The 22,457-nt window shown below is 46.9% G+C and overlaps 1 protein-coding gene across 9 annotated transcripts in view; it reads left to right on the top strand.

The window, feature by feature from the left end:
- The window catches only part of LOC137431911 (protein ITPRID2), a 227,741-nt gene that overhangs the window by 201,007 nt on the left and 4,277 nt on the right, over positions 1–22,457 (top strand). For 3 of the 9 annotated variants that reach the window (XM_068123744.2, XM_068123746.2, XM_068123747.2), the window contains one exon: positions 11,956–12,058. The exons of 1 other annotated variant lie outside the window; for it this stretch is intronic. In XM_068123744.2, the coding sequence (XP_067979845.2) occupies positions 11,956–12,058 (103 nt within the window). Of the gene's footprint in view, positions 1–718; positions 1,943–2,128; positions 3,732–11,955; positions 12,059–22,457 lie in introns of all 9 variants that reach the window. 5 more of the 9 variants (XR_010985369.2, XR_013624197.1, XR_010985367.2 and 2 more) reach the window with 5 other exon arrangements.

Here is a 22,457-nt window from a genome sequence, read left to right as displayed (position 1 = left end):
GACCATTCGACCAATTCGATTTGCCAATCAATTTGACCGACCTTTGCTTGTGTGGAACGGACTGTGAAAACGATGCGGACTATATTGTCGGATACGACACACAGGACAGTGATGACGAACTCTAAATGGCATATTCTGTAATCGTGTATGTTTGATGCCATTGACTGCCTGTGTATATTTTGTCATTGACTGCCTGCGTAGATGTGAAGTTATACTGACTGCATGTGTATATATGATTTTGCTGACTGCCTGTGTATGTTTGGTGATATGAATTATTGTGACACATTTTGATGTTATTAACTGCCTGTACAAAATGATAACATGTATTTGATTATGCAACTTATCGCGAATATAAAGACAGTATTTTGCAATTCAAAACCTTTGATTCGTGTCTTACCATTCCCCATAGCACTAATTTGATACTTTCATTGGATTCCTTGTCCCTGAAAATATAGGTTTAGTATATTTTTTAAAGTTTTTAGGGTAATTAGAGGCAGAAATAGAACAAAATATGTATTTTACAGTGGCCATTTTGAAAATCCAAAATGGCCTCCATACAGGTATCTCTCCAAATGTAAACATTGATTTTTAGTTTCCTTATGCTGTAACCTTTCCAAAAATGTATAGGTTTGCTAATCTACCATGATTTTGAACGAAATATAATTTATTGACATCGTGAACCTGACGAACTTGATGGTGTGAGAATGATCTTCCACAGATTATCTGTCGTGACTTGTGGACTCTCGGCTTGAGAAGATATGCTCGGCTGGCAAGTGTATGGAGAAGCACCCTTGGTGAAATTAGTGAATTGTGAAAAATAATTGGCATGGGTAATCTGAGGAAGGACCAACCACCTTGAGGCCATTTTTCCCTGCAGAGCAGGGGTTGGCCTTTTTCGGGCACAATGGTCCCCTTTTTGAAGCAATGTTTTACGGCCGGATGCCCTTCCTGCCACCAACCCTGTTAGTCGACTCACACAGGGAATTACCAGTGAACTGGTACTCAATTTGCCGACCTCGGAAGGATGACAGGCTGAGTCAACCCCCCTGGCGTTAATTCAGCGATCGACCGGGATTCGAAGCCAGGATCCTCGGATCCCAAGCCGGCACCCTAACTAGTAAGCCATCACCAGGCTAGATCTGAGGGTTAGATGAAAATTTAAGGGTGAATTTTGTGAGGCCATGGTGGACACTGCACAGTGGCACCATTATTGAATCAGGTGTGTTAGACCAAAGTGTTGGAGGCTGGGACAAAAATGGATTGAGTAGTTGGTCACAGCCTTCAACTGGCTACGGAGGTGACGGGGCCAATATTTGGACGTAGTGTTGTGGTGATGTAGTTGGGCAGTCTGGACGTCAACGTGGTGCTATGGGTAGCCGAGGTGTGCGGACCGTGTCTTCTGAGATTTAGTCTCCTGGTGAAGCATGCCTGTCAGCTAGACCTTGGGCGTGGTCAAGTGTGGGTGGGCACTTGGGGGCTGCATGTGAGTGGACTGGGGGATGTGAGAGGTGCAGGGGACGTGATGTGGATGCCACGCACTTGCAACCGTGCCTTCCAGGTCCGAGGCCTTGGGAATGGCAGAGTTGGCAGCAGGTGCTCACCACATTGGCCAGCTGTGGCTGGTGGAGCCGTGTTCCTTGCAGGGGGCCGAAGGATGGATGATGGGTCGCACCCTTATGGACACATGAGCCATGTTGGCGTTTCGGCTGCTCAGCTTATCCCGATGGCCTTTGCACGGTAGAGGGGCGGAGCTGTCGTAGCCAATGGCAGTAGTGTAGTAAAGGTCACCGGAGGAGGCAGATCCACATGCTTGCCAGTGCATTGGATGAAAAGGAAATTTGGTGAAAATTGATCGGCCCCATAGGATAAATTTGGGATTCAATAGGGTGGATGGCACTCTTGGACCCGACCAACCTGCAACTACCTGCACATGAAGATAAAGGTAAGAGGCCTTGGTGTTTACTGTCCCAGGCTTCGGTACTTGCTTGTAAATTTGGAGTAGTATTGATAGGTTGGGCTCTGTCAGGCCGTAATTCTTGAAATTGGGGCGGAGGAGCTGATTGAGCGGTGACGATTGGTTTGTGTGCCATAAAGTGTCTTGTGGGTGGGGTTTGTCCCTGCGGTATAGAGACCCCTGGCGACCCTTGATGCTATGTGAGAGCCTGAGGCAAAGGAGCCTGGTGTGGAGACTTCCCCAGCGGGACGACAGCTAAAGGAGCTGTTTGGCTGTCCTGGGGGCAAGAGTTGAAAGGGGGGGTGGGGGAAGAAGTCATATGTCGGGCGACTTGTTTTTGAACTGCGAGCACCACAGCCTGAAGCGCCCCCACCATCTTGCTTGTACGGTACCTCCCCGCTCCTAGTTGAGGATCACACACACATGTGTTATAACATCTTGGCCATGGTCTTGCAGGGGGGTTGAAATAAGTGTTTTTGATGATTATTGCAATGTGTATGAATGGTTATGGGATTTGTGTGAATGGATGGGGGCGAAATCCACCTATCCATGTCACTCACCTGTAACACCAGGACAGGGCCTGCGGAAATTGGGGTACAATGGGATGGCTCCGCAGGTAACGTTGGGTATTGTGGCATCCACCAGGGGACATGGTCTTGAAAGGGATCCAAGGTTTTGTACAAATGTTTTGAAGTCTTGAATTTTTATTGAGGTTTTTGGGGTAAGGTAGTTTTTTTGTGTTGACATTCTTCTTCCTGCCCCAGGAGTTAGGAGCGAGGACTTAAAGTTTTGTACATATTTGCATTGTTGCTTAAGGGGTGTAGAAGGTGCAGGACAATAGTTAAATTAGCTACGGCTTGGTTCCCACAGCCCCTCCTAATTTATTTCATAGGCAAATTAAGTGCGAGTCGGTAAATGTTTAGAATGGAACGGTAACGCCTGCAATGAACCTTGCGGGAGCTACGGTTCCAGGGGGGGGGGGGGCTGTGTTACGTTTGTGGGGGGGTAGACAATGATTACCTGAGAGCCAGGTAGAAGTGTATAGATTACCATGCTCCGTATGTCGCGATGAAGAAGAAGAACCCCCATGTACCTAAGTAGGAATCCAGTGGACCGTATGTCGTGTAAGTGTATGTGTCCCCATGCGATGGGTGGGGTTATGTTAATTAGTTAGGGATTATGGGTAAAGAATCCCCTGTATGGAATTGCCTATGTTCTTTTTCCTCTGTTCCTTATGACAATGCAGCACACACACAAAGCCAGGCAATAGCTCATTAAAAGACGCTAAATAAAAGCTAACTGGAAACATGACTTTGAGCGCCAATGATGATACCACTGACGTGTGAGAACATCAAGTCGGCAGGTCCGGGAGGCCATGCCCCGGAGAGCAGTGATCGGTGAGATTTGTCAAGCAACGAAGAGAGGGACTGGCTGATAGGAGCAGGCACTGGCAGCATCAGATGATGTCAGAGCCTTGAGTACAAAGGAGTTGGGGGGCTGACATTTTCTCTCTCTGCTTTGGGATTTCATAAAGAACGGTGTCCCCGACATTTTCTCTCTTGGCTTTCTCTCGGTTTCTGTGAACGGTCTCTGATAAGCTCCCTTGTGCTCGGGACGTTGGAGGTTTTGACGATCGTGAGGAGCGAACTGTGGACCGAGACCTGCGTTTCCCACGAGCGAACTGTGCACGGAGGCCTGTGCTGTTCCCGCCAAGGACACGCGGGGGTTTTGACGATTCCCGAGGGGGTTCAGGAGACGCTCAGAGCTAAGTGCCTCGGTGAGAAACACACACACATTTATTTTTACCAGTTATTTGTTCCTTTTGTCTGTATACGAGTCTGTATGGGGACGTCCCGTTTAGGAATCTTAGTTTTGCCGTGTGTTATTTTGTTTCCGGCATTTCTTCAATAAATTCGGTATTTTTGTACATTTGAATCTGTGTTGGTTTGAGTTGATCTTTGCAGGTGTGAAGACGCCTGGTGGAAGCCATCCAGATAAGTTCGTTGTTCTCCTTTCCCTCGCGTGTAAAGAACACCGCTATATTTTTGACTGAATGCCTCGGAGTTAAACCTCGATTGGTCATCCGTCACCCAAGGTTCTTAATCCCGGCCGTGAACACAACAATTGGTGTCAGGAGTGTGGGATTCGAACACGACGGACACTCAGTGTCCGAGGGTTGCGAGATCGACACCACAACACAACAACAACAACATGCATTTTAAGGCCATTTTCCCTGCTAGAGCGGGGGTTAGCCTTGCGGTCCCCATGACAATCTTCTCCATCTTGCCCTATTTTCTGCATCTCTCCTTGTTAACCCCCTTGCCCGCATTTCTTCTTCCACCATCTTTAGCCAAGTCTTTCTCGGTCTTCCCCGTCCTCTACTTCCTTCTACGTTCATTTCCATCACTCTTCTCAACCAGTCACTTTCATCCTCCCTCAACACATGACCAAACCATCTCAACCTGTTCCTCTTCACAGCATCAATCACAGGCTCTATTCCCATCATTTTTCGCAATTCATCATTTGTCTTCCTCTCTCTCAATGATACTCAGCACATCCATCGAACCATTCGCATTTCCACCCTTTCCAACCTTCGTTGCTGCTCTACGTTCATTACCCATGTCTCGCTCCCATAAATCATAACACTTCTCACACATGCAGCATACACCTTTCCCTTCAGCTTCAACGACACTCCCCTCCTCATCAGCACGCTACTCAGTTCCCGAAACTTCTTCCATGCACATCTCACTCGAGCAACCGTTGCCGAGTCTGATCCACCTTCTCCATTCAGCATGTCTCCGAGGTAGCAAAATATTTTCACACCTTCCAGCTTCACGCCGTCTCCAAGATCCAACTCAACATTTCCTCCATCTGCAGCTCCCTCTGTGCACACCTTACATTTGAATGTAGCTGCCATACTGGTTAATGACCCTCTCAGACCACTACATTTTTGATGAACCCACTCGGTGCACATTGTACATTGAATGAAGTTCACTCCGACACCCTTCCTGCACACAGCACAGGGCCACTTCCCAGTTCTTTCCACCGCACCACATGCTTTACCACTTGCCATCATCTTCGTCTTTCCGATATTCACCTTCAGACCTTTTGTCTCCATACATTCCTTCCACTTGTTCATCTTTTCCTTCAGTCCATCCATACTTTCCGCAATCAACACCAGATCATCTGCATACAACAACTCCCACGGTAAACCCTCCTTTCCGTTCTGAGCCAGCACCTCCATCACAGCTACAAATAGTAGTGGACTTAGTACCGACCCCTGATGCACTCCCACCTTCACCTCAAACTCACCACTGTTCCCGTCCTTCGTCCTTACAGCTGTGCGCGCTCTTTTGTACATTGCCATCACTACTCTGATCAACCATTCCTCCACTCCTAACTTCCTCAATGCCCATGTCAATACTTTGCGTGGAACCCTATCGAATGCTTTCTCCAGATCAACAAACCCAAGAAACAACTTCTTCCTCGTCTCCATGTACTTCTCCTGCAACTGCCTCACAATAAAAAGGGCGTCTGTCGTTCCTCTTCCTGGCATAAATCCAAACTGCATTTCGTCGATCTTCACTTTCTTCCTTATCCTCCTCTCCAACACCCTTTCCAATACCTTCATTCCATGCTCCAATAACTTTATCGCTCGGTACGAGCCACACTCTAGAGCAGGGGTCGGCAACCTTTTTGACATGAAGTGCCAGTTTGAAATGTTCTTGTTAATTTGTGTGCCATATCAACATTAAGTTTAACATTAAGTTGAATTATGACACCACATCAAAAAAATACTTCCAACAGACATGGAATTTAAATTCCATCCATATAGGCTATATGCATAGCAACAACATTTTAAAGAAACATTTATCTCTCATCATCAGGACATTGTAATGATCATTTTATCATTGTAAAATTTGTCCCCAATGACGATACAAATTATATGCATGGACCCCATTTCAAAACACTGCTTTCAGTAACTCATTTACAAAGTATTGCATTGGGAACAAATGTCAAAAAGGGAGAATAAAGTGTGTCAAACAGAAATACCAGTACTATACAAGAATGCTGCCATCCTCATGAAAACATCCACATCTGAGTTGGAAAAAAAAGAGATGGACAAACAGCTACATATGCAAACCCATGTGTACTACAAATAAACATGCCTACCAGTCAGTGTGATCCCTAGCCCTGCTTTCCTTAGCTGAGCTCCATTATCTGGGGGTTGAAGTTAGTCACTTTAAGTTGCACATATGCTTCGGAGTGGTCGGTTGTCAAACGACTGCGGGAGGGGCTGAGCACGTTCTTCATGTGTGAGAATATCTGCTCACAGAGGTACTTTGACCCGAAGACTGACAGCAAAGCCAGTGCAACGTTCCGGAGACAGGTGAACTTCTTCGGCACGGATGTCCAGCAGGTGAAGATGCAGGTTTCGTGATCTTGCACTGCCGTGGTTTCTAGTTGTTTCCGGAGCTCTGCAAACTTAGTCACCCACAGTGTTGAACTCTTCAGCTCAATCAGCTGCATTTCCATGTCCTGTGTATCCAACCAGTCTATCAGAGATAAATCCAATTCGTGTCCATCAAAGCTGTCTGGCTTGATCAAGAAAGAGAACATGGGTCCATACTTCTGAAAGTCCCCAAATCGTGTTGTGAACTCCGACTCAAGCTCGCTCATGTATTTGCATATTTCAGCGGTGCTGATGCTGTGCTGCGAGGAAAGCTCCCTTACGTGTCTGAAGTAGTGGAAAGTGGAGGTAGCAACATCGCTTGAAAACATTGCTAGCTTGCCGACTGCCAAATGCCAATGACTGCCAAACCTGAGAGCATGAGGGCTCCCGTCAAGTGCAATGCTAAATACCACAGCATCTTTTAACCCAGCTATTTGCTGCGCGCTGACATTTTCTGCCATTTCTTCGATGCGTCGCTCAACACTTCTAGCTGACATGGGAATATCTTTTATTCTTGATTTGATTGTCTCTTTGTTTGGTAAGCCTTCAAACATAACCTCTGAGCTACAGAGAAAAACCTCCTTAATATATTCGCCATCCGTGAATGGCTTTCCGCGTTTCACAATGCAATGAGCAATGCGATAGCTTGCTTCATTCGCATGGCTTTTAGCAATGGCAAAGATTATGAGGGTGTTGGCTTGCTTCCCATACCTGGACACGGCACGTTTGATGGATTCTGCCTTGTCTGCCTGATCTTTGAAAGTTTTCTCGTGCTTTGTCTCAAAATGGCGCTTAACACTCGACGTTCGACAAACAACATTTTCAAAACATAAAGTACACACAGCACGGTCCTTCTGAAAAACAAAACCCCAGTCTTCTGTCCATGAGGGCTGGAATACCCGAACCTTTACTTCAGCTTTCTTAGCTAGCGGGGCTGCCATCATCTACCGAACTTGAACCGCATCACTGCAATTCCTGTGGGAAATGTGAGCGGGAGGCCGTACCATCAATCAAACTAAATAAGACAGGCCGCGTGTTACGAGAAAAACTACTACCCCCATTTTCATTACCACCACCCCATTAAAAAAAACTCAAAATAATGACGATATTAATATTAAAACACAGAAGGCGGCCTGAATGATAACAAAGAGTGGAGATGCAACCGCTGACCACCGGGTGTTAACACATAGTCGCTCTTACATCACCTCAGGTTGCCGCGAACGGCGTATCGGAAGGCACCAAGCCTGCATCCTGTTTTATATCTGCGATTATTATACAATTCAGAATAATGATGAGATTAATGTTAAAACTCAGAAACAAGTCCGAATAATAATAATGAGTGGAGATGCAGCCTCGGACCATCTGCTGTGAACAACACCACTGTTCTTACTGTTACAGCACATCTGGTTGCCGCAAATATTGTGTTTGAATGCGCCAGGCCAGCATCTCATGTTGTGCATCTTTGATTATTATTCCAGTAAAAGAATTTGGAATTGGAATGGTGACTCTGCTCTGATCCATCTACCTCAACACCCTGCACCATCACACCAGAATACTGTTATAGTGCAACACGCGCAACAGCCAATGGCTGTTCAAGAGGTGATTTGACATGCAGCGGAGAGGGCACTGCTTTCGCCAGTGTGCCAATGATTACGCTGCCGCGTGCCAATGGTGGCACGCGTGCCGAAGGTTGCCGACCCCTGCTCTAGAGGGTCACCTTTCCCCTTGTATAGAGGGACGAAGATACTCAGTTCCCAATCCACTGGAATGCGGCCTTCTTTCACCGCCAGATTTCAGATCTCTGTCATTCTCTTCACACCCCAACTTCCTGCTGCCTTCAACATATCTCCCACAACTCCCGTCGGCCCTCCCGCTTTTCGACTCTTCATTGCTTTTATCGCTTCCTCAACTTCCTTCTCAGTTATCTTCTCTGCCGGTCCTAAAACTGGGTTACTCTCTATGTTGCCATCCCATTCATTCTCTGTATTCAACAGCATTAACATATATCTTTTCCATCTTCCTTTAATTCTATCTGGGTCCACAACGATTTGTCCCACTTCATCCTTCAAGCAACTCACCCCCATCACATCACACCTCTCTTTCGCTATCTGCTTTGCAATCCTGAATACTGATCTGTGACCCTCTTCCGAATCCAAGTGTTCTCCGAACATTTTCCTACATGCCTCCTGCGCCTTTGCTACCTCTTTCTTTGCAGCCTTCTTGGCTGCCTTATAACTTTCATGCTCTGCTGTGTCTGCTCCCGTACCCTTCGCCTTCTGCCACTCCTTGAACTTCTTCCTCTTCTCGTCAATCCTCTTTCCAACTTCATCATCCCACCACCATGTTTCCGAGTGCCTCGGTGGTCCTTTTGTCCATCCACATACCTCACCAACGGCTCCCAACAGACTAGCTTTCATTGACATCCAACCACTTTCAAGCTCAACCACATCATCCTCAACCCTACTCAGCCTCTCTTTGAATGCCTCCCTTACTGTCACCTCTTTCAACCTCCACACCTTCATTCTCGGTTGGTACTTCACCCGCTGAGCTCTCCTCGCACCTCTCACCCTTATGTCGCAGACAACCAAGTGGTGCTGTGAAACAGCCTCCTCCCCCGGGATCACCTTTGTGTCCCGGAGGTGCCCCCTATCTCGCCTACGCACCATCAGGTAGTCAACGGTTGTCGTCGACCCACCTGACGTGTATGTAACAAGCTTATTATCCTCTTTCTGGAACTGAGTATTACAAATCAACAAATCAGCTCCATCAGCAAACTCCAAAATCCTTTCACCTTCTCCATTTTTCACACCATATCCGTAACCCCCATGAACTCCTTCAAAACCATCCATACTCCTTCCCACATGTCCATTTAGGTCTCCTCCTACCACAACAACTTCCTCATCTTTCACGTTTTCCATCAGCTTCTCTATCGCACACCAGAACTTGTCCTTCTCTTCATCGCTCCGACCAACCTGCGGAGCATATCCCGAGATGACGTTCACCAAGAGCTTTCCAATCATCATTTTCACCATCATCAACCTATCACTCACTCTAGTCACACTCACCACACTGTCTACAAACTCCTCAGAAAACAGGACACCAACATCATTCACACCCTCCAGGCATCCTTGCCACACAAACTTGTATTTCTGTCCCTGCTTACCCTTCACCATTCTCACACCACTTCTCTTCCATCTCGTCTCTTGCACACAACATATGTCCACTCTTCTTCTGACCAATACTTCCACCACTTCTCCTGATCTCCCTGTCATTGTCCCTACATTCCATGTCCCAAACTTCAGAAACCGATCTCCACTTCGGGCTGTACCCTGCCCATATGTAGTTGTAATTGTCATGGTTCTCTTTTTGAGGCAATGTTTTTATGGCCGGATGCCCTTCCTGACGCCAACCCTCTTAGTCCTCTCTTTCGACACGCAGGGATACGGTGTACCTATTCTAATCCAGGGTACACACTGGGAAACGTTTAAAACATGGAAATTCTGGGGGGGGTTGGGGGAGGAATCACGGCTGTGGGGGCCCCGTCAGCACCACGCCACGGCGGCCCAGTCAGCACCACACCACGTCGGCCCGGTCAGCACCACACCACGTCGGCCCGGTCAGCACCACACCACGTCGGCCCGGTCAGCACCACACCACGTCAGGCTGGTCAGCACCACACCATGGCGGCCCGGTCAGCACCACACCACGTCGGCCTGGTCAGCACCACACCACGTCGACCCGGTAAGCACCACACCACGTCGGCCCGGTCAGCACCACAACACGTCGGCCCGGTCAGCACCACACCACGTCGGCCCGGTCAGCACCACACCACGTCAGCCCGGTCAGCACCACACCACGTCGGCCCGGTCAGCACCACACCACGTCGGCCCGGTCAGCACCACGCCACGTTTGCCCGGTCAGCACCACGGCAGCCCGGTCAGCACCACACCCTTGAAAAGGACTTCGATGCTGTGGAGAGATCGAAGCAAGCCTCCTTGCTCGAGCGGACCGGAAGTCCATATATATAAGCACATATATATATAATGTGCACAAATATATAAGGATATAATATATTGTGGGCTTTCACTAAAAATACTCGCAAATAATAACAGCGGGGTAGCAGAAAAGGAGGTGCGGTTGAGAGGTTGGGGTATTAAATCAAGCCTCTCAAAATATCAGCACCACACCACGTCGGCCCAGAGCCTGGCGTGAAGTCCAAGGACATCAGCACTTCATCCGAAAACAGCCCCGGTTGGTGCGAACCACTCGGTCAATGGCGCGAACCAGGTCCCGACACGCCCTTGCTCGCTTGGCCCCGATGAAGGCCTCGCTGGGTGTTCTCCAAACAGGGGCAAAATCGCCCAAGCCGCGCTGGATTTCGGCAGCGGAAGCCTTGCACGCTCGGCCCCGATGAAGGCCTCACTGGGTGTTCTCCAAACAGGGGCAGAATCGCCCAAGCCACGCTGGATTTCGGCAGCGGAAAGCAGCCACGAAGCGACGATATTCGGTCGGGCTGTAATGCGAACACCACGGCGGCCCGGTCAGATCGACACCGCTGGGTGCAAATTGCGCTCAGCATTTGTCAAAGTGTGGATTATCTCCACAGGGCGTGTGTTTTGTCTTCTTCATCACACAAAGCCCCACTACGCATCATACATTCAATGCTCGATTACTAAAAAAAAATTGCCACGTGCTTTGTACATCTGATTCATCAACTTGTCATTCATTCTGCCTTTCATTCCAAACCCTGTTGGGATGAAGAAAGGAAAGAGGAAAGTTCTACCCTAATGTCAGCCAATTTCAATCCAAATTCCAGCCATGTGCAATTTGGTCTCTTGCAATTCCCTATTCTCTTGTCATTACAATTTAAAATGTCTTCAATTTATGTCATCTAAACTCGCTTCTAACTCAAGTTGTCCTCAGTGTGCCTGCCTCTGTCTTGTACATGCCTTTACCCACTGGACCCTGGGGATTTCCCACGGAGAATCCAGCTGTTCGGCATGCCTACATAAAGGGTGACAGGCAATCTAACTAGACGTACGATTCTGGTCGATGCTAATTTGGGTTTACAAACCCCACTGTTAATTATTCAGTAGTTTAAAATACATGTACAGTATTCTAAACATGTCATCAGGGAATTAAGCCTTTAACCACGAAGAGTCCATTTACATTAATGTAATTAATGTAATTAATTTAATGGGAAACTTGGCCCAACTTTTGAGCTCGACTTATTTTCATCTTCAATTGTTTCTTATTGCTGATACAAGTGGCTGTCGCTCATGTTCAAAGTTGACGTTTTGTTGATTAAATCGATACAATGGTTTTCATCTTCAATTGTTTCTTATTGCTGATACAAGTGGCTATCGCGCCTGTTCAAAGTTGACGTTTTGTTGATTAAATCGATACAATGGTTTTCATCTTCAATCGTTTCTTATTGCTGATACATTTGGCTGACGTGCATGTTCAAAGCAGACGTTTTGTTGATTAAATCGATACAATGGTTTTCAAGATTCAGATTTATGCTAGGTTTGCTTGACGTGTTCACCAGAGGTGAATGTACGCGTCTTCGAGCTCTGCGCTACTCGATTCGACGTGAGCTGCTCGAGATTGAGTCTCTACTTGAAGAGCGAGGCCAGGAAATGGAGATCCAGGTGCATAATTTGATTTTCTCTTCACAATGTTGTTGTATTCAGATAATTTCGTTTCTTGCAGAGTTTTCCTCTGTCAAAAAAGTAGCTCGTGGATGACACTGGACAACAAAGATTTTGCTACTGGGGTAGAAACATATGTTCTAGACTAAATCGAGTTTGCTGTTTCTGAATCTGAAGTCAGAATTTTCTCAGCACGTCAGGAATTTGAGTTATACATAAGGTCCAATTACAGTAGCTTGCCCTCGTGGGTGATTTTGAGTGATCATAAATTATTCTTTTTTGTATTTTGTTTTTCAATTATAACAAAACAACTGTTGTAGAATATTATTTCTCATAAAAAGAGCTTGAGAATACAATTTAGATTATTAAAAATGGATGAAAACTGACTAAGCTATGAATTTTTAAGTAAAATTTTCCACGTGGCATTACAATTTTGCGTGCTGCTTCCATGCTGAGAGGAGTTAATAACTTGATCCTAAAATGTTTAAATGCAATGTATATTCGCGATTAAATGCAATTAAATGAAAATGCAATTAAATGCAAATGGAGATCACGGCGAGGTCACGTCTTTTCGAAGCTGCTCCATGCGCTCACGCTCTCGAAGCTAAGTGATCTTTCACAATCGTGTTTTTGTCGAGACTGTATCTATCTTTCGGTGTGTGTACCTATAGCGTATCTTTTGGAAAATTTTCGGTGCTAATTTTCGTACATGTATACACAATCGTCGGTGAATGCGTATCGAGTATTCTGAGGCCTAGTACTCGTAGGCTTAGGCTACCGTACCGTCTCCGACCTTGTTGTTTTGTTTTTCTCAGCGATTCGTCGAATGCGCTGAAATTATTTTCGTTCTCTGTTTCGTCCCAGTCGTTCACCCCGTACCTCCTTGTTTAATATCTGTACTCACAAAAAAAAAAAAAAACCCCCAAAAAAATATTTCCTTCCCAGGTCTTATTCGTTTATTTGTTCTTTTTGTTCATTCGTTCTTCGTTCGCGATCACGCGGTTAGAAATGTATAATCTCTCCCTGAACAACTATTTTCTCTCATATATTATAACACCCTTTTCTTCTTTTCCTACAAAAGGATGCTTTCGTCTTGCTCACCAAATCTATTCATTCCAAAAAATATATATAATACCATCTCTTACAGTTCCTCCTTTCTACATTCCCTAAACTATCCAGAACTCCACCCCTCCTCCAGTGTCCTCAAACGTATTTTTGACTCGAAGGTCTCAAACTCATTTTGCAAAAAATGTTCGTTTCCCATGAATCGTACACTTTTCAAAATCCAATCTCACCCCTCCCCTCCAAATCCTCCCCATCACCCATCCCTTTCAAATCTCCTCCCTTGCCCCTTCCCTCCCCTCCCTCCTAAACTCCCCCCACACCCCTCCCCTCCGAGACTCTCCCTCGCTCCTCCCCTCCTAGACTCCCCTCTCACCCCTCCTCCTCAAAGCATCCTCCCTGCTTCTTCCCCCTTCCAACTTTCACCTTCATCTCCCCAAACCTTCTGCCTCGCTCTTCCCCCTCCTCAAATAACACCTCACTGTGCCTCACCCAATCTCCATCAAACCTTTTGTCCGCCCCATTCTTCCCTTTCTCCAAGCTATTCTGAAATCTCTGAAATCTCTGACACACCTTCAACAGCTCTCCCTACCTCTTCCTCCTCTTCCACATCTTACCCTACCCCTCCCCCCCCCCCCCCTGTTCTGGACCCGATGCTCCCCCTTCCTCTTCATTAACGGTATGGACCTCAAACATCCGGGGCCTTCGCTCAAACTTGACTGACCTCTCCATACAGGTTGCTTCTGACAAACCAGATGTGATCTGCTTAACAGAAACTTTCCTCCTTCATGATGTCTCTGATGCCTTGGTATCTCTCCCAGGTTACTCCCTCCTCCGGTATGATAGACCTGAGCCTCGTCCTGGAGGTGGGGTTGCTATCTTTATTAAAAAAACTCTCTTCCTCACTCGCCCTCCACTGCCCTCTCTCCACCTCACCCCCAGGAATACCTTTGGCTACGGCTTCCCCTTCGCTCCCACCTTTTGTTCATATGTGTGTTGTACCGTCCACCAAACAGCGATGACTCCATCTACATGTCACTGTCTGATAATATGGACCAACTTCTATCTACCCATCCCAACTCTCTCTTCCTCATATGTGGTGATTTCAATTGTCACCATGCCAGTTGGCTGGGTGTGGGTACCTCTCTCACCAGCCATGGCTCTTCAGCAAAGGACTTCTGCGACTCACTGGGATTGACACAATCTGTCAATTTCCCGACCCGGATCTCAGTCAACGGAGCATCTTCTCTTCTGGATTTGGTTATGACAAACTTCCCTGAAAATGTCTGCTGCTCTTCTTCTGCTCCAATCGGGTCATCTGATCATGTGCTTGTCAAAGTGGACATCTCTCTGACCATTCTCAGAGAGCCTCCTCAGCGTCGACGAGTCTGGCATTTCACTCAGGCCAACTGGCACGGTCTTCAAGCAGCCATCAATCATCTGGACTGGTCTCCCATCTCTACCGCCTCTGACATCAACTCATCCTGGGAATTCTTTCAAAGTAAATTGCTCTCTCTCATGCACAGATTTATCCCATCTCGTCTTCAGTTGTCATACCCTTCCTCCCGTCCATGGTACACGGAATCTTGTGGTGAGGCTGTTGCCCTGAAACAACTTGCTTTCGTCTCCTGGAAAGCAAATCCAACGGAAGGAAATCTCATTTCCTTTCACAAAGCCCGAAACAAGTGTGTGTCCACCCTCAGGAGAGCCAGGAAACAATATCTCACCATTCTCAAGACCTAACTCTCTTATCTGTCTCCCTCTTCCAAATCCTGGTGGCGTCTGGTCAAATCTGTTTCTGGTGTTTGTTCCCCCTCCATCCCCTCCCTCACCTCAAACTGCTTAACGGCTGACTCCGCACGTGAAAAAGCTGAATGCCTCAACTCTGTGTTTGCCTCTAAATCTTGTGTCCCAAACCCATCCCTCTCTGTACCCACCGTACCCAGTCGTACCCAGCTGCTCCTGGACTCTGTGTCCTTTCCTCCTGACAAGGTGGAAAAGTTTCTGTCAACCCTCGACTCTGATTCTACAACTGGTCCTGACGGCATCAGCCCATGGGTCCTAAAATCATGTTCTTCTGCTCTTTCACTCCCTCTTTCTGTTCTCTTCACCCTCTCTTTTGCTCAAGGTCATCTGCCATCTGCTTGGAAATCAGCCAACATCACCGCTTTGCACAAAAAAGGTGCAAAAACAGATCCCAGCAACTACAGACCAATCAGCCTTCTCCCAATTATCAGCAAAGTCATGGAATCCATCATTGCTTCAGATATGAAATCTTTCCTCTTCTCCAATGGCTTGATCTCTGATCATCAATTTGGTTTCAGACCTGGTCACTCTACTCTGGACATGCTGCTTCTGCTTTCTCAACAATGGATGGAGGTCCTCAACGCCAAACAGGAAATTAGAGCTGTCTCCCTTGACATTTCACGTGCCTTCGATACGGTCTGGCACCCTGCTCTGCTCACCAAACTCTCCTCCTTTGGTATCCATGGAAATCTCCACGCATGGCTGGCGGACTTCCTCTCTGGTCGTAGTCAACGTGTGGCCCTGAATGGGTTTCTCTCATCTCCTCTTCCTGTTCAGGCTGGAGTTCCCCAAGGTAGTGTTCTGCGCCCTGTGCTTTTTCTGGTCTTCATCAATGATCTCTCTGACTCTCTTGAAAATCCTCTCTATATCTTTGCTGACGACTCTACTCTCTGTCGCTCCATTCCTCGTCCCTCAGATCGGCAGTCTGCAGCCTCCTCACTCTCTGCAGACCTGGACAAAATCACAGACTGGTCAAACAAGTGGAACATGTCTTTCAATCCTGACAAATCTCACACTCTTACAATGTCTCTCCGAAAGGACCGACTGGACAACCCTCCCATCTACTTTCTCAACAATCCTCTCCAAGAAGTTGTGTCGCTCAAGCTTTTGGGTCTCACTATCTGCCATGATCTTTCTTGGGAAAACCACATTTCCAAGCTGGCCTCCAAAGCCAGTCGCCGTCTGGGCATCCTCCGTCGTGCGAAGTCCTTCCTTGGCACACCTGAGCTCCTCACCACATACAAGGCTTTCATCCGCAGCTCAATGGAATACTGTTCCCCCCTCTGGGCTGGTGCTCCTGCCTCACACCTTGCTCGGCTTCACGCTGTTGAGGCCAAAGCTTTCAGAATCATTGGAATCTCCTGCGATGTAGTCAACACCGAGGGCCTTTCACTCACTCACCGCAGGCAGGTTGGTGGTCTTTCTGTCTTCTACCGACTCCTCTCCGGCCTTGCTCCCCCAGCTCTCTCTGTGCTCTGTCCCCCCAATATTCCTTCAGGTCACACAAGATCTGCCTGCAACCCTCTTATGGTTAAACTGCCAAAGTCTAGGCTCTCTGCTCACCTTCACTCTTTCATTCCCCTTTTCTCCCGCCTCTGGAACAAACTCCCCCACTCCCTTCAATCCCACTCCTCCCTCCAGGTCTTTAAAACAGCTGTTCACCACCATCTCTTATCTTCCCCCATCGAAAACCTTGATCTTTTCTACCCCCGGTAATTCACCCCAGAGTCCTTGCAGTGTTCATATGTTTTATTCCTCTCCCACCTCCCCCCAAGTCCTCCCGATGTCCCTGCTCTCAAATGTTGTGTTTGTGTCCTTCCCCCTCTTCCCCCTCTCTTTTGTGTCCTTCCCCCTCTCTCCCCATCTTGTCTGCCGCTCCCCTTGTTTTTTTTTTTGTTTTTTTTTTTGTGTGTGTCGGTTTGTCTTTTTGTGTGATTAATGTTAGCTCTTTCACGAGCCTCGATCTTGTATACAAAAAATATATATATATTTATAAATGTATCAAGTTTGGAATTCATATCATGCTAATAGTATTTTTTATATTTTCAGGTTATAACCTAATATCTTGTCCTGTCCGTGGCCGATAAAGACCGGTCTCGGACGGATTAGCCGAACAGCTTACACTCCGAGGCGTTCAGTCAAAAATGACGGTGTTCTTTTCAAGCGAGGGAAAGGAGAATGATGAACTTACCTTCACGGGTTCCACCGGGCGTCCTCGAACCTGAGATAATTAATTCAAACCGACACGGATTCAAAATGTACAAAAATACCGGCTTTATTGAAGAAATGCCGGTCACAAAATAACACACGGAAAAACTAAGATTCCTAAATGGGATGTCCCCACACACTCGTACACACACAAAGGGAAAAATAAAAGTGAAAATAAAGCGTGAGTGTTTTTATGTACTTAGCTCTGAGCGTCTCCTGAACCCCCTTGGGAATCGTCAAAACCCCCGCGTCCTTGGCGGGAACAGCACAGGCCGCCGTGCGCAGTTCGCTCGTGGGAAATGCAGGCCTCGGTCTGCAGTTTGCTCCTCCTCACGATCGTCGAAACCTCCAATGCCCCAAGCACGAGAGCAATATGAACTATGATTGCATGGCACCAATTCTCCAACGCAAGAGGAGGGAAAATGTCGGAACATGACTGTTCGTTGAGACTATCCCACCGCTTATTGGTAACTGTTAACCACCAGATCCCGAAACCGAGAGAAAATGTCGGGAACACCGTTCTTTATGAAATCCCGAAGCGGAGAGGGAGAAAATGTCGGCCCTCCAACTCCTTTTTACTCAAGGCTGATGTCATCCGACGCTGCCCGTGCTTGCTCCTATCTGCCAGTCCTTCTCTTCATTGCTCGACCAATCTCACCAATCATTGATCTCTGGGGCGTGGCCTTCCGTTCCTACCTGCTTGATGTTATCACACGTCGGTGGTATCATCGTTGGTGCTGAAAGTCCTGTTTTTGGTTAGCTTTTATTTAGTGTCTTTTAATGAGCTATTGCCTGGCTTTGTGTGTGTGCTGCATTGTCATAAGGAACTGAGGAAAAATAACAGAGGCCATTACATACAGGGGATTTACCATAATCCTTAACTAATTAACATAACCCTACCCCTCTCATGGGAGCACTTATACACTTACACGATATACAGTCTACTGGATTCCTACTTATGTACATGGGGTGTCTCTTCTTCATCGCAACATACGGAGCATGGTAATCTATACAATTCTACCTGAACTAAGGTATTCATTGTCTACCCTCCACAAACATAACAATATTTTGAAGCTTACCTAGAACGAAGTTCAGGGGAGCTTATGTGATGGTGTGTTGTCAGTCCGTCTGTCGGTGAACACTTGAAACATCTTGTCCGAAACTGCTGATGGATTGCGACCAAATTTAGCACAAATTATATTTGTTGTGTTGTGACAAAAGTTTGTTCACGGCATTAAAAAAGATCAGGGTATAAGGGGGTTTACCGGGGTCAAAGTGGATCCAGGTTGGAACCCCCAAAATAGGAATTTGCTTTTTCCTCTCAAACTACACACACTATTTCGATGAAACTTGACCACAACCTTCATCACCCGTGATGTACTGAAGTTTGTGTACTGCACGGAGAAAATCAAAGTCTAAGGGTGTTATGGTGGGTCAAAGTGGGTCCAGGTTTGACCCCCCCCCCCCCCCCCCCCAAATAGGTATTTGCTTTCTTCTCAGAAACTACACACACGATTTCGATGAAACTTTACCACAACCTTCACCGCCCATGATGTACCAAAGTGTGTTCACAGCATTAAAAAAAATCTGCCCCTTTAGGTGTCTACCGTGGGGAGGGGGGGTTGCCCCCCAAAATAGTTATTTGCTTTCTCCTCAGAAACTACACAGACAATTTTGATGAAACTTCACCACAACCTTAATCACCCATGATGTACCAATGTTTGTACAAGGCATTAGAAAAATTGCAGTCTTCGGAGGTATATGGGGTTGGGGGAGGAGGGTTGTCCCCAAAATCGGTATTTTTTTCTTTGTTTGTTTGATGTCTTATGATTATGTTGATATGTTTCTACATGCTGCCCTATCTTCTACAACCATTGGAATTGGTTTAAAATACTCTTAGTCGGTGCAGTATACTGTTTATTCTACCAGGTGAGCGCCAAGGGTATTGCCCCTATGTTTCTGTATATTTTCAGGTTAGGCATATGTTACTACAGGCATCATGAATAGGCGAGACTGTGTGAATCACCCTGATAACTTTAGTTATATCTATGGGAAATACACTACACGTAGCCAGCGCAATAACTTTACCAAGAGCGTGAAAGCTGCTTACAAGTATTACTTTGAATGTAAAGTTGGAGACCAAGACAAGAGCTCGGCACCTCATGTTTGCTGCGCCGTATGTAACTCGTGGCTTACACAGTTGTTGAGTGGCAAAAGGAAGGGAATGCCTTTTGCTGTGCCAATGATATGACGTAAGCCAACGAATCATCACTCCGACTGCTACTTTTCTATGACAAACATTGCTGGTTTCTCAACGAAAAACAAGTCAGAAATTGTATATCCAGATTGTAAGTCTGCTCTGAAGCTGGTCCCCCATGACTTGGATTCTTCAGTGCCAGTTCCACTAGAAGCTGCTGCAGATGAAAGCGATGACAACTCTGACGATGCGAGGCGTGATATGGATGTACTGTATGAACCTGAATCTGAAGAAAAGAAGCCACACTTGCTAAATCAAGAAGAATTAATCGATCTGGTGAGAGATCTGTCATTGTCAAAGGAGAAGGCTGAAGTGTTTGGCTCCAGACTACAACAATGGGATCTTCTAGACGACGGAACCCAAAAAACACTTCTGAACACGTCTCAACAGTGCATACGCTGACTATATTGCAATACAACATGCATTTTAAGGCCATTTCCCTGCTAGAGCGGGGGTTAGCCTTGCGGTCCCCATGACAATCTTCTCCATTTTGCCCTGTTTTCTGCATCTCTCCTTGTTAACCCCCTTGCCCGCATTTCTTCTTCCACCATCTTTAGCCAAGTCTTTCTCGGTCTTCCCCGTCCTCTACTTCCTTCTACATTAATTTCCATCACTCTTCTCAACCAGTCACTTTCATCCTTCCTCAACACATGACCAAACCATCTCAACCTGTTCCTCTTCACAGCATCAATCACAGGCAATATTCCCATCATCTTTCGCAATTCATCATTTGTCTTTCTCTCTCTCAACCATACTCCGCACATCCATCGAACCATTTGCATTTCCACCCTTTCCAGCCTTCATTGCTGCTCTACGTTCATTACCCATGTCTCGCTCCCATAAATCATAACACTTCTCACACATGCAGCATACACCTTTCCCTTCAGCTTCAGCGACACTCTCCTCCTCATCAGCACGCCACTCAGTTCCCGAAACTTCTTCCATGCACATCTCACTCGAGCAACCGTTGCCGAGTCTGATCCACCTTCTCCATTCAGCATGTCTCCGAGGTAGCAAAATGTTTTCACACCTTCCAGCTTCACGCCGTCTCCAAGATCCAACTCAACATTTCCTCCATCTGCAGCTCCCTCTGTGCACACCTTACATTTGAATGTAGCTGCCACACTGGTAAATGACCTTCTCAGACCACTACATTTTTGATGAACCCACTCAGCGCACATTGTACATTGAATGGAGTTCACTCCGGCACCCTTCCTGCACACAGCACACGGCCACTTCCCAGTTCTTTCCACCTCACCACATGCTTTACCACTTGCCATCACCTTCGTCTTTCCGATATTCACCTTCAGACGTTTTGTCTCCATACATTCCTTCCACTTGTTCATCTTTTCCTTCAGTCCATCCATACTTTCTGCAATCAACACCAGATCATCTGCATACAACAACTCCCACGGTAAACCCTCCTTTCCATTCTGAGCCAGCACCTCCATCACAGCTACAAATAGTAGTGGACTTAGTACCGACCCCTGATGCACTCCCACCTTCACCTCAAACTCACCACTGTTCTCGTCCTTCGTCCTTACATCTGTGCGCGCTGTTTTGTACATTGCCATCACAACTCTGATCAACCATTCCTCCACTCCTAACTTCCTCAATGCCCATGTCAATACTTTGCATGGAACCCTATCGAATGCTTTCTCCAGATCAACAAACCCCAAAAACAACTTCTTCCTCTTCTCCATGTACTTCTCCTGCAACTGCCTCACAATGAAAAGCGCATCTGTCGTTCCTCTTCCTGGCATAAATCCAAACTGCATTTCATCGATCTTCACTTTCTTCCTTATCCTCCTCTCCAACACCCTTTCCAATACCTTCATTCCATGCTCCAATAACTTTATCGCTCGGTACGAGCCACACTCCAGAGGGTCACCTTTCCCCTTGTATGGAGGGACGAGGGTACTCAGTTCCCAAACCACTGGAATGCGGCCTTCTTTCACCACCAGATTACAGATCTCTGTCATTCTCTTCACACCCCCAACTTCCTGCTGCCTTCAACATATCTCCCACAACTCCCGTCGGCCCTCCCGCTTTTCCACTCTTCATTGCTTTTTATCGCTTCCTCAACTTCCTTCTCAGTTATCTTCTCTGCCGGTCCTAAAACTGGGTTACTTTCTATGTTGCCATCCCATTCATTCTCTGTATTCAACAGCATTTCCATATATCTTTTCCATCTTCCTTTAATTCCATCTGGGACGACAATGATTTGTCCCACTTCATCCTTCAAGCAACTCACCCCCAGCACATCACACCTCTCTTTCGCTATGTGCTTTGCAATCCTGAATACTGCTTTCTGACCCTCTTCCGAATCCAAGCGTTCTCCGAACATTTTCCTACATGCCTCCTGCGCCTTTGCTACCTCTTTCTTTGCAGCCTTCCTGGCTGCCTTATAACTTTCATGCTCTGCTGTTTCTGCTCCCGTACCCTTCGCCTTCTGCCACTCCTTGAACTTCTTCCTCTTCTCGTCAATCCTCTTTCCAACTTCATCATCCCACCACCATGTTTCCGAGTGCCTCGGTGGTCCTTTTGTCCATCCACATACCTCACCAACGGCTCCCAACAGACTAGCTTTCATTGACATCCAACCACTTTCAAGCTCAACCACATCATCCTCTACCCTACTCAGCCTCTCTTTTAATGCCTCCCTTACTGTCACCTCTTTCAACCTCCACACCTTCATTCTTGGTTGGTACTTCACCCGCCGCGCTCTCCTCGCACCTTTCACCCTTATGTCGCAGACAACCAAGTGGTGCTGTGAAACAGCCTCCTCCCCCGGGATCACCTTTGTGTCCCGGAGGTGCCCCCTATCTCGCCTACGCACCATCAGGTAGTCGACGGTTGTCGTCGACCCACCTGACGTGTATGTAACAAGCTTATTATCCTCTTTCTGGAACTGAGTATTACAAATCAACAAATCAGCTCCATCAGCAAACTCCAAAATCCTTTCACCTTCTCCATTTCTCACACCATATCCGTAACCCCCATGAACTCCCTCAAAACCATCCATACTCCTTCCCACATGTCCATTCAGGTCTCCTCCCACCACAA

The sequence above is a fragment of the Myxine glutinosa genome, chromosome 7 (assembly GCF_964187855.1).
Source record: "Myxine glutinosa chromosome 7, kmMyxGlut1.1, whole genome shotgun sequence".
Lineage (NCBI taxonomy): Eukaryota > Metazoa > Chordata > Myxini > Myxiniformes > Myxinidae > Myxine > Myxine glutinosa.
Note: the sequence above shows the minus strand (reverse complement) of the source record. Positions and strands in the feature narration are given on the sequence as shown.